This window comes from Camelus dromedarius, chromosome 16 (genome assembly GCF_036321535.1).
Source record: "Camelus dromedarius isolate mCamDro1 chromosome 16, mCamDro1.pat, whole genome shotgun sequence".
Taxonomy (NCBI): domain Eukaryota; kingdom Metazoa; phylum Chordata; class Mammalia; order Artiodactyla; family Camelidae; genus Camelus; species Camelus dromedarius.
The window spans coordinates 43575359-43590892 of record NC_087451.1 but is presented as its reverse complement, the minus strand read 5'-3'; the positions used below and the strand labels follow the sequence as shown (position 1 = coordinate 43590892).

Below are 15534 nucleotides of genomic sequence, written 5' to 3'. Positions count from 1 at the left end.
TTCCGCCTCCGCGCCTTGCACTGATGACGAAAACATACGTAAGGCGGGCTGACGTAAACGTATTCTTTAAATAAAAGGGACAGGTTTCTCAGCGGAAGGAGGGGCGGAGTCATTGTTGGCGGGATACTGGTCCTCCTGGGTCTGGGCCACGCCTGGTAGGCGGGGCCTAAGGGGCCCAGTGGAGGGGCGGGGCCAGGAGGGAGTTAGGGGAGGTGCTTGGGTAAGGGGCGTGGCTTCGCCTCTAGAAGTCGGAGTGGGCTAGCACCGTTGGTCAGACCAGGTTGGCGTTTTCCTCTTTGCAGGGTTTTTCAGGCGTTGCTCCCAGCCTCCCGGGCTGATTTTGGATTTATTACTGCTCTGGACAGCTAACTGAGCTCCAGGTTAGCGGAGTTAGTAGGGACTGGTATTTCTGACCTCCAAGAGTTCAACTCAGGGCTAGTCGGGAGACAGACAAGGAAACAATTTAGTCACCAGCAGGTGTTCCGAGAATGCGGCCCCAGGTAGTGTGAAACCTTGGTAAAGGTGGCGAGAAAGCATTTCAAAGAAGGCACAGATTCATTGCAGGCTTAGGACACAGGAAAAGCATGAGCCTCAAAAAAGACAGGGAAAAAGATTCAGCTTCCAAGAAGTTATCTAGATTTTTTGCAATTAAAATTTGTTCTAAAGACATTTTGGGGTTTTTGTTATTTTCCGGCGAACTATTGATTAAAGCATAAATGATGCAGACGGGTAAACTTATAAACGAAGAGCTCGGTGGTTTTCACCAACTGGACACACAAGTGGAACTAGGACGCAGATCAAGACATAGAAAATGACCCTAGAACCCCTCTTCAATCCTCTTCCAGCCACTAACTTCCAAAAAGTGACTATTCTGACTTCCGTTACAATAGATTAGTTTTCTGTTTCTGTTTTTGGTATAAGTGGAATCAAACAGTATGTATGCACTGTTTGGTGTCTGGCTTTTTTTTTTTACTTTTTTTTCAACCTTTTTTTTTTTTTTTAATGAAGGTACTGGGGATTGAACCCAGGACGTGTGCATGCTAAGTATTTGCTCTACCATTGAGCAATACCTACCCCGATGAGTCTTTTTATTGTGGTAAAAGATACATGAAATTTTCAGTTTTAAGTGGCTAATTCAGTGGCAGTGATTCACAATATTGTGTACCCATCATCATTATCCATTTTCTTGTATCCATTTTCCCTCCCCATCATTCTACTTTCTTTATGAATTTGCCTATTCTAGGTATCTCATGTAAGTGGAATCATACAATATTTGTCCTTTTTTGTCTGGTTTATTTCACTTAGCATGTTTTCAAGGATCATCTGTGTATCTCATCAAAATTTCATTCCTTTTTAAGGTTGAGTAATGTTCTATTGTATGTATATACATTTTCTTTATTCATTCATCTATCAGTGGGCATTTGTGTTGTTTCCACCTTTGGGGAATAATGTTGTAAAGAATGTTTGTAAATAATATTGCTATGAACATTGAGGTACAAGTATCTGAGTCCCTGCTTTTAACTCTTTTGTCTGACTTCTTTTAATCACTATTATGTTTGTGAGATAAAAGGTACTGTTTTAATTTCTACTGAAATGTACCTTTGGGGTTTAAAGCTTAGTGTTTTTATTTTGACGAACACAGGAGCAGTCAAGGCATCATAGTACAATTAAAGAGAATCTTGAAGAATGAGTACAGATTTACCAAACAAAGTTCCAAACAAAAAGAGCAGCTCAAGGACTCTACATAAATATTTGGGAGAATGAAAAAGCACTGAGTTGAACTACTGTTAATGCTTTTGAGAGTGCCAGGTGCTGCACTAAGCACTTCACATCCACTATCTCATGGAGCCCTGTCAAGTAGCTCTTATTGTACCCATTTTACAGGTTTGGAAACTGAGGATCAGAGACTAATAACTGTCCAAATTATGCAGTTAGTGGTATAGCTTAAGTCAGCCAATGCACTCGTGCACGCTCTCTCTCTCCATATGTATATATAAACACAAATTGCCACTATTTGGTTCCCTACTATTTTCACTTATTACTATAACATAAAGCATTTCACATGTCACTGAATATTTTTAAAGCATCATGACATAGTTTTAAATAGCTGCTCAACAGTATTACCTCCCATGTTGCACTATAAAATTTTAAACTAATCATCTCATTTGGATGGACATTTAGATTGTTTTGCTTTTTTTTAAAGTTTTTTTTGGGGGGGTAGTAATTATGTTTATTTATTTACTGTTATTTAATTTTTTTAACGGAGATACTGGGGATCGAACCCAGGACCTCGTGCATGCTAAGCACACACTCTACCACTGAGCTGTACCTTCCCCTCTTAGATTGTTTTGCTTTTACTGCTTTGCTTTTAAATAGTGTTTACATCTTTGATGACAGATACTTGTTCACATTCATTATTTTTTTTCTCTAGGATAAATTCCTGGAACTGGAATTGCTGGGTCAAAGAGTGTTCACCTTTTTAAGATTTTTGATACATGGCACGGTAGCATTGTCCTCTAGGAGGTTGTACCTATTTCCATTCCACCAGCAGTGTGAAGAGCATCCCATAGTGTTCTCATCCCTAAAAAGTAGGGTAGAGTCTAGAGAGGCACAAGGAGGTTTTGAGAGTTGTGAGAATCCTGAAGATGTTTATAAGCTAAGAGGAAAGAACAGAGGAGAAGGGGAGAATGTGAAGATAAATGCAACCTGAGAAGGGAACAAATGACTGAGCAGTGGCCTCTGGAGCACTGAGGGTTGAGCCAGTGACTGGGATTGCCCTGCGGAGGATGTGGGAAATCCGACTTGCCCGCTGCCCCAGGTACCAGAGCCATCCATTTGGGGTTAGGGACATCCACTTTGTATTCCCCAGGCTGCATGGACTGACTTCTGCCATAGTATTTACCACATTACTTTTCACTTTTCATTTTTCTGTCTTACCAAATACTTTGAAGGCATGTGTTTTGTTTGTTCTTATTCCAGTATCCCCAGAGTCTACTCAGTGCCTGCATGCAGCAGGTAATTGATAAAAATGTATTAAACGAATGATGGAAGGATTCAGAGAAGTTTAGGAGAGATGGGGAATTTGAGAGTTCTTGTCTGCTGGCCAGAGAAGTCTTTCGTTTTTTAATTGAGGTATAGTTGACTTACAATATTATAGAAGTTTCAGGTGTACAACACAGTGATTCACAATTTTTAAAGGTTATACTCCATTTATAGTTATTATAAAATATTGACTAGATTCCCTGGGCCATACAATATAGCCTTGTTGCTTTTTTATTTTCTATATAGTAGTTTGTATCTCTTAATCCCCTACCCCTATCTTGCCCCTCACTTCCCCCTCCCTACTGGTAACCACTAGTTTGTTCTCTATATATCTGTGAGTCTATTTCATTTTTGTTATATTCACTGATTTGTTTTAGTTTTTAGATTCCACATATAAATGATATCATACAGTATTTGTCTTTCTCTGTCTGACTTACTTTACTAAGCATAATACTCTCTAAGTCCATTTATGTTGTTGCAAATGGCAGCATTTCATTCTTTTTTATGGCTGAGTAGTATTCCAGTGTGTGTGTGTGTGTGTGTGTGTGTGTGTGTGTGTGTGTGTGTGTGTGTGTGTGTATCTTCTTTATTCATTCATCTGTTGATGGACACTTTGTTTCCATATCTTGGTTATTGTAAATAATGCTGCTATGAACATTGGGGTGCATGTATCTTTTTGAATTAGTATTTTTGTTTTCTTTTATATACAGAGTTGCTGGTAGTTCTATTTTTAGCTTTTTGAGGAATGGCTGTACTGTTTTCCACCATGGCTGCACCAATTTACATTCCCACCAATAGTGTATGAGGTTCCCTTTTCCCCACATCCTCTCCAACATTTGTTATTTGTGATCCTTTTGATGATAGCCATTCTGACAGGGTGTGAGGTGATATCTCATTGTGGTTTTGATTTGCATTTCTCTGATGTTTAGCAATGTTGAGCATCTTTTCATGTGCCCATTGGCCATCTGTATGTCTTCTTTGGAGAAATGTGTATTCAAGTCTGTCCATTTTTTAATCAGGTCATTTGTTTTTTTTGATGTTGAGTTGCGTGAGCTGTTTATATATTTTGGATATTATACCCCCTTATGGTCATCTCATCTGCAAATATTTTTTCCCATTCAGTAGGCTGTCTCTTTGTTGTGTCAATGGTTTCCTTTACTGTGTAAAAGCTTTTAAGTTTAATTAGGTCCCCAGAGGTGAGGTCTAAAAGACAGCCATGGCAGTGAGGAAAATGGATGAATGGGAAGGAAGAAGGATTGGCTAGGGATAGGAATAGACTTGGAATGCTTAACAGCTGGGATGAATGGATGGAAAAAGCAGAGGTTAAGTCTGATAAGGGATGCGTTTTGTGCATGTGTACAGCCAAGGACAGGATACAGTTAAGTTAAGGGTGTTTTGAAAGGGGGACTTTCAAGCTGAAGTTTTTGAGGTTGGAGGAATCATAAGAGGAAAATCAAGGAGAGAATGAAGCCTGCAGTTGGGATTATATCACCACCCAAAGCTAATCTCTTAATATAATAATAATAATTAAAAATTAACAGAGTATTTTAATGGATCTTAGCTCCTTATCTGTTTATTTTTCCTAAACTATTGAATTTAGGTATTTTTATACCTTTATGTGCAGTTATGCTCCCTATAGAATGGTGACTGTATCTGTAAATCCTGGATGCTGCCTTAGCTAAATATGTTTGTAGTAAATCCGTTTGACAAAAAGACAAAAAGTGCTCCTTCCATGACTGATAGATGTTATGTGTTTCATGTTTGCCGATTTGATAGGCAAAGGATGTCTGTTCCTTTCATTAGCATTCATCAGATTGCCAGTGAGTTCGCACATTTGTTGTTTTCCATCAACCACCTTGTAAATGAATAGTTTAGACCTTTTGCCTTTTCTTCCCTGCAAAAAAAAAAAAAAAAAAAAAAAAAATTTTTTTTTAATATCAGAGGATCCCTGAGTACATCTCTCTGTAAAAAAATTTCAAATGCAGACCGTAAAAAGCCCCACTGATACAGTTCCTCTCCCCTCCCCAGAGGAGCATTCTTGGGCATCTGCCTTCCAGGCCTTTTTCTGTTCATCTGCAATCATGGCGTTTGGTTTTGTTTGCTGTGCATCTTGTATTCCAACCTGTTTTTTCTCCTTAACAACAGTCTTGGTAACCTTTCTAAGGCAGTACATATGCTGGTCACTTGGAATCGCTCCCGTTTTCTCCTGCTGTGGGTACTACCCTTTGTAAGGGCCAAATTGTATTCCATAGTGTGGATTTACTTACCATTTCCCACATGTTGAGTTGTTGCACGCAATGCTGGGATGAATATTTTTGTGTGTACCCACCTCTTGTGTAACTGGGGAGCAATGTTTAATGACCGAGTTCGATTGCCCATGAAAGAGGCCATTTCCTTTCCCACCCACAGGATGAGCAAGAGCTCATGTCTCCCTCATATCTTCATAGGCATAGCATATTATCAAGTTTAAAATTTCTCCCAATCTAGTGGGTGAATAATATTGTATTGTTAAGTTGCATTTCCCTGACTACTGGGTCGAGCATGCTCATTCACTGATTTGACAGATGTTTGAGTGTCCACTCTCTGCAAGGCACTGTACAAGCACCAAGTCAATGATGGTGAATAAAACAGATGTCGAGGGGAGGGCATAGCTCAAGTGGTAAAGCACATGCTTAGCATGCATGTGGCTCTGGGTTCAATCCCCAGTACTTCCTAGAAGAATAAATAAATAAATAAACACAATTACCTCCCCCAACAACAACAACAAAAAAGATGTCATTCCTGCCCTCACAAATCAAGGAAACGAAATCTTCTAGTGGCCGATATTTTTTTCAATATTTTCCTCTTTCTTGTGTTAACAATTCGGTACTTTTACAACCAAATTTAAATTTTTTTCTGTACCCAGATCTATTAGTCTTTTCTTTTATGCTTTTACCCTGGAAAATCTTCTCCTACCCCCAAATAATATACATATTCATATGCATCTTTTGTTTTTTTAAAAAATGAGTATTTTGTAGTTGTAAATGTAATGGGGGTGAAGGTATAGCTCATTGGTAGAGCATGTGCTTAGCATGCATGAGGTCCTGGGTTCAATCCCCAGTACTTCCATTAAAAAAATAAACATTTTTAAAAAATTTAAATAAAAACGGCCTCGTTCCCTGGAGTCTGCCTGCTGTAAAAGGGAGGACAGCTCACCATCCTCCCCTGAGAGTGAGGCTTCCAGCTTGGACCCAGGACTAGAGAGGATTTCCCTCTCTTCTCTCTGTGAAAACTAAAGCAAAAATTTCATCCAGAAAGGAGAGGTTGTTGTTGTCCATAACGAGGTAAAAGATTGTCTTTTCGTGTTGGGTGAAAAGGAATCTCCAGATACAACTCTCCACAGAGGAGGGGATGTTGGGCAACAGCTGCTGGAGGCCAACTCAGGACTCCTGACCCAACTCAGGACTCCTGACCCGAATCTGCAGTGTGACTCCAAATGATAATGACAGCGGAGAGCCCAGGGCCCCTCAGCAAAAGGACGGGAGAACAGGCTGCTGGGAGCCCCCTAATTCCATTCCCACCTGCAGTGGGCAGGACAGGCTCAGGGCCTGGGAGGTTCTTGTGTTGCTCTTATACCTTTTTATCCTATCACAAGAGTAACAATTGCTCAGTGCAGAAAACTTGGGAACCACAAAGAAGGGGAAATAAAATTTCAACCTAACAACACCCATGCTTTGGTTCTGTTCACGAATCATTTATTTGTCTTCATAAAAATTGGCTTGGCTTGAAAAGCTTTCTCTTAAAGATGAATGGTGGTACTTTTGGCTTTGGGTCCAGAGAACGAAGTGAGAGTAGCGGGGACAGTTGATGGCTCGTCCTCCTGTCACTGATTCTCAAAGACCACAAGTGCAGTGACCATTGTTTCAGATAGCATGCATTGGGTGAGAATTGCTCATTGGTAGAGTAGGTGCTTAGTTAGCATGTACAAGGTCCTGGGTTCAATCCCCAGTATGTTTATTTTTATTTTTATTTTTTATTGAAGTACAGTCAATTATAATGTGTCAATTTCTGCTGTACAGCACAATGTCCCAGTTATGCATATACATACATACATTCATTTTCATTTTTTTCATTAAAGGTTATTACAAGAAACTTTTTAAAAATCTATTTTTATATATAGTGGCTAACATTTTTAAATCTCAAATTCCCAAATTTAACACTTCCCATCCCTTTCCCTGCCCAGTACATATGAAAAAAAAAAAAAAGCGTGCATGACTGGCCTGGGGGGGACACAACCATAAATGGGTCTCGGGCATCGCATTTATTATTCCCTCAACCGTCATTTACTGAAATGCCTGTTCAAAGAATATAGTCCCAGTCTCCGCATGCTTGAGGCAGACACAGATTCCTAATTAAATAAGTACGATACCAAAGAAAGCTACTTGCTGGGATTGTCCAAAAAAGGCTCTGCAGAGATAGTGCGTTTGGACTGAGTCTTGAGGATCAAATCAGCATTGACCAGGGCAAAAAATGTGGGAAGGGCAGATCAAGCAGAGGGAATAGCACATGCAGACGCCTGGAAGCAAAGGGGAGCAGGTCATATCCAGCAATCAGGAACTAGTTTGCTAAGGCTGGATTATAGGAGCCTCAGAAGGGACAAGGTGGGGTCAGGAGGCCAGAGAGCTTGGTGGAGGCAGAGGCTGGAAGCTGTCTGCCCTGTTGAGTTTCGATTTTAGCCTGAAGGTAGGGAGGAGCCACTGAAGGTCATGATCAGAGTTGTGATTCCCAAAGACTGTTCCAGCATCCTCGCAGGGCATGGGTTTCAAGACCAGTAGGTGAGGTTCTTCCTTGAAGTGACAAAGGCAGGTCGGGCACTGAGAGTGCAGTTAGTGGCAGAATCTGTCACTCCTTAGGAGGCTGAACAGGTACATGGATGGTAGGGGAAGGGGAGCAACAAGGATCACTTCCTCCTGGCTTGGGGACTGCGTGGTGGAGGGGCTGTCATCCACTTAGGCAAAGGAGGAAGATGCAGGCAAAGGCTGAGTCTGCAGACATTCCCAGTGGAGAGAGGAGTTGAAGTTCACGTCAGGCTGGAGGTCACTCAGGAGAAGGATGAGCTGGCCCCAGAGGACTTGCAGAGTGTGGACAAGAAGGTCAGGGACTGGTCCTCCAGGGTTAGGGGGAGGTGGCACAACAAGCTCCGGGAGCAGCCTGGCATGGGGTTCACTGGATACGCCCCTCCACACGCAGCAGCAGGTAGTCCTTGAGGACCAGGGGCAGCGGGAGGCAGGTGGCGGCCTGTCGGCAGCGGCTACCCAACTGAGCACGCACAGCCAGCCGGGCCAGGTGCTGCAGCCGCCTCGGCTGGTTCACCATGCGCAGGGCTGAGCTGTAGAAGGCTTCATGCTCCTAGGCCGGGAGTGGAACAGGGTCAGATGGCCCAACACCCTGACTGTGCCCTTCCATCTGGGGGTGACCTAGTGGTGAGGCCCTGGGATTTTGCAACATGCACCCATCTGGGCGTTTGTTGCATCTCAAAGGACTCAGATTCAGAGCCAGAGAGGCCCTGCAGGGATCATGGGAGCTGGGACCACACTGCAGGGCAGGGTCTCAGCCATGTCTGCACCCACCCCCACTCCAAAGGTGCTAGCACAGTGCCCACAGAGTCAGAGATGCCTGATAAATGTCTATACTGATGCAGGTAAGAGAGAGGCTAGAGGAGTGTGTGCAGTTAGAAGTTGTTCTGAGCTGCCAGGGGGAGGGGAACCCAGGAACCCAGGGGCTTCACTCTGTGTATCTTCTGGCCCAGGGTCCCTTTTGCTTTTGCCTCTGGGAAGCCCATCCGGACCTGGGACTCATCCTTGCTCTCTGTCTCCCCAGAGCCTGGGAATGAGCAGTGCCCCGGGTGTGGACATACCTGCCACAGCTCTGGGAACACTGCCTCGACCCAGGTATCACAGGATGGGACACAAGGGTAGGCGTTAAGCAGGACTTCCAGGGCCCGAGGGAAGTTGGCACAGTGTCTCAGCATCTAGAAATCAAAAGAGGGTCTCAGACTAGAAAACAAAAGAGGATCTCAGGGGCACCATACCTCTCCCAACCAAGGGCAGACCCATGTCCTGCCTGGGTCAAAGCCCTACTCACACCCAAATTTGGGAGGCCAAAGTCTGAATCCCTCCTCATCCCCTTCTCTGCCTCAGTTTACCCCACCTTCAAGTGTGCTCCAATCTCCTGGCCCCAGCCACTTTCCCTGGGGGCTTTTTCCTCCCTTGGACACCCTACCCCTTAGCCCTCACTGGTCCTTCTCAAGATGGGGACAGACCCCTGGCACAGAGAGTGGGCTCCCAGTCTCTTGGTCTCTCTTCCTGGCGGCAGGGTAATCCAGCCTTAGGCTCTCCTACCCAACTGGAACCTCCTTTCACGGGCCCTCCCTACGCACCTCAGGGCGCACAGGCTGGGCCCCATAGTCCAGCAGCGCAGCAAAGAGGACCTCGGGCTCCCAGCTGGGGGCGTCCTGGACGGCCTGCAGCGCGAGGTCCATGGGTGTGTGGCCCGCCTCGTTGGGGACTGCGGCAGAGGCCCCGTGGCGCAGCAGCAACTCGGCCAGGCCCCCACAGCCGTTGGCACAGGCATTGTGCAGTGGCGTGTGGCGCTTGCGCCCAGCCGCCCGGGCATCAGCCCCGGCCTCCAGGAGCCGGCGCGCAGTGGCCTGGTGCTGCCGGCGGCTGTCCAGGCCCTCGGCCCCTGCACATGCGGCGTTCAGGGCTGTCTCACCCTGGCTGGTGCGCAGGTTCACGTCGGCACCGTGCTCCAGGTAGAGAGCCACGTGCTCCTCCAGGCCATGCACCGCCGCCACATGCAGGGGTGTCACCTCACTCTCCCCCGCTGCCAAGTTCACGGTCGCTCCTGCCTTCAGCAGCATCTTGGCGCACCTGGAGGCAGGGTAAAAGGCCCCCCAAGGCAAACCCTGAGGGACCAAGGCCTGGCCTGGGAACCCCTCAGCCTGCTGTCATCCCTGACGCCTTCATCCCACTCGCCTTGGCTCAGGCAAGCCTGGTGTCCACCATCAGACTCACAGAAGCCCCATGACAGACAGCAGAGCTGGAAGGCCCGTCGAAGCCTCCGGGAGCATTTGAGTTTTCAGATGAAAAACTTCAGCCCAGAAAGGTTGTGGTGCAGCCAAGGACACCCAGCAAGTCAGTGGCTGCTCTGGAATTAGTACTCACTAACTCAAATCATCCCTCTCAAAGTCTAACCTGACTCCCCAATCAGACTGGGACCCCAAGGCCTGCTTCTGAATCACTTGTCTGTGGTCTCTTAACATTTTGATAGCATAAAAAGTTTTGAAAACCTACTAATGTGTACACTACAAAGCAGAGAAAATTAAGGAGTATGATCCCAAAAGAAAAAGAAATAGAAATCCTATTAGTATTTTCTTTCTGCCTCCAAACTTAAAGACCACCCTTCCTGGCCAGCTGCACCTACTCCAGTAAAGGAAGGCACTTGGGTCCCACTTATTCCACTTTTCTCTGGAGAAAACAAAGAAAACCAAACAACAAAAACCAGATTTTAGGGAGCACATGTTTCACAGTTCTGGTTCCTGGAAAAATTATAGGTCAGAACACTGCTGAGGCAAATATGCATCATTAACCACCGCAGGGTAAAACAAACACCCTACAAACTAAATTAATGATGACACTAAACTAACAGTAATTTAAAAGACAGATCAGTAGCCACCGGAAACTCAGGAGCAGACCCATCAATCCTAAGGAAACCCTGATGACCAAGTGTTCTGCCCCAAAACAGCCAGAGTTCCAGCTCCCTTCAGTGCGTATATCTGGTAGGTGCTTTGCTCAGTGGCAAAGTGTTGAATAGCCATCCGACCACAAACTACTTAATTTATTTCCCTGGTAAATTCTAATCACAAACTAATTTTTGTTCCCATATACTAACTTTAAACAACACCAAAAAGCTCACTCAGTAGGGTTCCAGTCAGCAGAACCATTCTCACTTCACTTAAAGGGATCAAGTCTGTTGCAAAGTGCACCACTTGCTCGTAAGAACTCAAGAAAGGGCTGGAAAATTTGGATTTCTGGGTCCGTCACTGGTCTAGTTCTACCCAGGGAGAGGTCCCCAGCATGTGAGCTGTGGAGTACCTTCCAGGAGCTCTTGACTCCTTACCACTGCCAGCCCTGTCTGTGGAGCTGACTTGTAAAAGTGCAAATACCATTCTGTATGGGGTCCAAGAAACTGTTGACCTTAAAAAGGTGGGAAGGAAGGTGTGTGGAGATCTCATACTAAAGTTGGGAATCACTGGGCTAGATCTTTCTCTTTTTTGGTCATAGGCAGCCGAATTTTTTGTTTTTCTGTTATTGTTGTTTTTGGGTTTTTTAGCTTTTTTTTAATTGAAGGATAGTTGACTTACAATGTTGTGTTAGTTTCAGGTATACAGCAAAGTGATTCAGTTATACATATATATACTCTTTTTCAGATTCTTTTCCATTATAGGTAATTACAAGATATTGAATGTAGTTCCCTGTGCTATACAGTAGGTCCTTGTTGTTTATTTGGTATATAGTATTGTGTATCTGTTAATTCAAGCTTTTTTTTTTTAACTTTTTTTGGTAGATTTATTCATTTATTTCTATTTGGAGGAGGTACTGGGAATTGAACCCGGGACCTCATGTGTGTTAAACCGTGTGCTCTACCACTTGAGCTATACCCTCCCCCGCCAATCCCAAGCTCTTAACTTATCCCTTGCCCCCTTTCCCCTTTGGTAACTGTAAGTTTGTTTTCTATGTCTGTGAGTCTGTTTCTGTTTTATAAATAAATACATTTGTATCACTTTGTAGATTCTACGTATAAGTGACATCATATGATACTTGTCTTTGTCTGACTTATTTCACTTAGTATGACAATATCTAGGTCCATCCATGTTGCTGCAACTGGCATTGTTTCATTCTTTTTTATGGTTGAGTAATATTCTGTTCTACACACACACACATATATCCACCACAACTTCTTTATCCATTTGTCTGCCTATGGACACTTAGACTGCTCCCGTGTCTTGGCTATTGTAAATAGTGCTGCTATGAACATTGGGGTACATGAGCTAGATCTTTCTTGATGTCTACCTCAAAACAGCCAGGAATGTGGCTACAGCGGGTTCACAGGGAATACGAAACTACAGTTGGAACAGGGTTTTGCCTCCTTGGTTTAGCTGATGTGACCTTAGACAAGTAACTAAACCTTTCTGAGTTTCAGTTTTATCATCCATAGAATAAGACATGTCTCCCAGGCTGTTGTGAGGACATGTTTATGTGAAGTGCTTCCCCTGCTTTTTAGCATGTGAGCTGGTGACACACAACACATACACACACACCCCTTTCCAAACCATCTCAGCCTCTAGGCACCTACTGCAAGGACTCCGGAGCTGTGCAGAGGTGCAAGGGGGTTGTGCCCTCCTCAGACAGCACGTTGACCTTGGCACCGAAGGTCAGCAGCAGCCGCACACAGTCAGACTGGGCCCGGGCACAGGCTTCGTGCAAGGCTGCTCGGCCCCCAACACGGGCATCCAGCTCAGCTCCCTGTCTGATCAGGTAGCGGGCACAGTCGGTGTAGCCTCGGGCTGCGGCGATGGTGAGGGGTGCCGTATGCTTGGCCTTTGGGGTCAGCACCCAGAACCCTGGGGAGAGCAGGCAGTGTTGGGGGGTGGTCTGTGACACCGGCAGGCAGGGCAGGCTGTGATGCACATGAGGGACATGCTGCAGGATGAGACCAGGATGCCCTGGGTGAGGGGGGGGGAGGGTCACATCTCTAACAGTTGAAGGCAGGCAGGAATTTGGAGCCTGTGGTGACTGTGAGAGCATTAGCTCTACGAGGATTTGAACCCCCATATCCCTGGATGGGGTTTGAGGCAATCTCCTGTCACTCTGAAGAACAGGGTGATCATTTGGTTTACATGGACAAGCCCTCTTGTCAGAATAGATCCTAAGGATCTGGCAGGTACACAAAGATGTTGGTACATTGCTATTTAAAATAGATTTTTAAAAAACAGAACCAAATCTACCCAATCTTTTTGGGGGATAGTTATATAAATCGTGGTACACGATTTATCCATACAATAGAATTCATGCACCTATTTAAAATATTATGTGGACTTAACGATGGTTACTGACATTGAAAGATGTTACATGAAAAAATCAAGCTATAAATAGCATCTGGAATATAATTTCATTCTATGAAAGAAAAAATATTCATGTGTGGATATATATTCAGAGAAAAAATTGCAATGTAAGATAAGTGTGTTCCTATGTAATTTGTATGATATGTTAATATAACTTTAATTCTGAAAAGACATACAAACCACTAACTATGCCTCACCTCTGTTTAGGAGGGAGCTAGAATGAGCAGTGGGAAGGGCCGGTCCAGTCCATGGTCTGGAGGGAGGCCATGGGGCTGTGACTCTCCCCCTCCCCGCCCCCACCTCTTCCCTCTCCACCCCCACGTCTTCCCTCCCCCTCCTCTTCTGCCCCACCTGGTGCTCCCTACCCTGTTCAGCTGACCAGGCCAGCTGGTTGCTCACAGTCTCCACAATCATGTTGGCAGCGTCTTCATCTTGGAACAGGGCTTGGATCTGTTGCAGGTCGCCGGAGAACAGGGCATTGTGCACAGCTGGGTCGCGGCAGGAGCGGCGCGGCCTAGTCAGGCCGGCCCGGGAACTTGCCGGGCGCCTTTGGCTCCGGCACTGCTGGGCTGCGGCCCGACGCCGGTCCTCCCATTCCAACCACTCCCGCTGCAGGCGGAGAGAGCGCAGTGTGGAGGAGGTGAAGGGGAAGGTCTCCTTTGCCATGGGGAGGGATCCAGGGGTCTGAGCAGCGGCCGCTGGGCAAAGCCGGTTCGGTTCCCTCCGCCCGTCTGCCACCCTTGCTCTGAGGAGCCACCCTGCCCCCTCAACGGTGACCCAGAGAGAGGAGCAGCTGAGGCTATAAATAATAGGCCCTTCGCTGCTCTGGTAAACACGGTTTGCCCAGAGTCATAATCTTGGTGCAGAGAAGGTGTTGGGCCAACCCCCAGCCCCAGCCGGCGCTAGGGACAGCCTCTGCCCCTGTGCATACCCTCAGACTGGGGAGTTGGCCTCAGCTGAGCCCCAGTCCGCATCCTTCCACTTCTCTGGAGTGAGCATCTTGGGTTGGCAACGTCTGAGGTGAGTGAAACAGTCAATCAGGGAAATGGACGGAAGAGCCCCCTGGCCTCTCTGATGTTGGCTGGAGGGCAGACCCCAACCCTGGAAGTAAGGACAGGTGAAGTCAGAGTTCAAATAGCTCTTCCTGGCGTCTGCAGTAACAGTAATAACTCTGCACATATATGCACAGGGCTTTATAATACTTAAATCACTTAAAAATTTTTTGGGGGGGGGTTGGATAGTTAGGTTTACTTACTTATTTTAATGGAGGTGCTGAGGATTGAACCCAGGACCTTGTGCAACCTAAGCACTCACTACTACTGAGCCATACTGTCCCCTCCTTAAATCACTTTTATATCCATCTTTATTTGGGTGACCACACATACTTCCTGGCTTACCCAGATAAACAAAAAATTTGATTTTAACGATAAATTATATGATCAAGCTAATTATCACAAAATTTGAACACCTCTGAGATGGGTGGTCTTACGTCTGTTTTACTGATGAGGAACATAAGGCTTAGCAAGGTGAAACTACTTACTCAAGATCACAGCTTGTAAGGGGGGAGCCAGGTTAGCACCCCAGTGGGCCTGACTCCAGAGATGCACTGTGGCTCCCAGTGCTGTGGCTCCCATGTGAGGGGAAGACAGTGAGAGAGCCCCTCCTGACCTTCCAAGCAGGACAGCATGGTCCCTAAAACTGCCTTCTTTGAGTCTTGGATTTTCGTTTTTTGTTTTTTCTCCTAGCTCCTAAAAGGGCTCACATGCCTGCCTGAGGAGGACCAAGGGGTTGGCCACGGAACTCTGGGGACTTGGACCAAAGAGACCTTCAAGAACTTCACCCTCTGGAGGAAGCGGCTGTGCTTCCAGGAGCCTCTAGGGGGAGGAATGAGGCCGTGAAACAGCACTAGCTGGTGTGGCTGCCAAGCCAGGGAAGGGGAGGACCGCAGGGAGTCCAGCCTCTGCCCTAGAAGCTCTCCTCACCCAATGTGAGCCGGCCTCTCGGGCCCTCAGGGTCAGCCTGCCCCCATCCCACCCTGGCTGTGGGCCATAGCTGTTCTGGCTGCCCTGGCACTGCAGGCTCCTCCTGGCTCCCCTGCCTGCTTCCTCCCCAGTCTCACCCCTCATAGCACCCTGGTCAGTTTTCTCTGACTCCTTCCTCTCCCTGGTCCCCTCACAAACATAAATCCAGCTCCAATTCTCCTATTTTCAGTCACCATCTCAGTGCCTTTGACCTGAACCAGCCCAGCCTCCCTGGTGTTCCCTCCTCTGGCCCAGCCCCTCTGTCCCTCTCCCGCACGGAATGACTTGTCTAGACCAGTTCATTCC

General features: G+C 46.1%; 1 protein-coding gene across 1 annotated transcript; it reads right to left on the bottom strand.

The window, feature by feature from the left end:
- Positions 1-6788: 6788 nt before the first annotated feature.
- Positions 6789-14006, bottom strand: ASB16 (ankyrin repeat and SOCS box containing 16). Its single transcript, XM_031468662.2, has 5 exons — positions 13573-14006; positions 12439-12706; positions 9461-9953; positions 8939-9052; positions 6789-8430 (listed from the first exon to the last, which is right to left on the bottom strand). The coding sequence occupies exons 1-5, from the start codon at positions 13871-13873 to the stop codon at positions 8245-8247; spliced, it is 1362 nt and encodes a 453-aa protein (XP_031324522.1). The 5' UTR covers positions 13874-14006; the 3' UTR covers positions 6789-8244.
- Positions 14007-15534: the final 1528 nt, after the last annotated feature.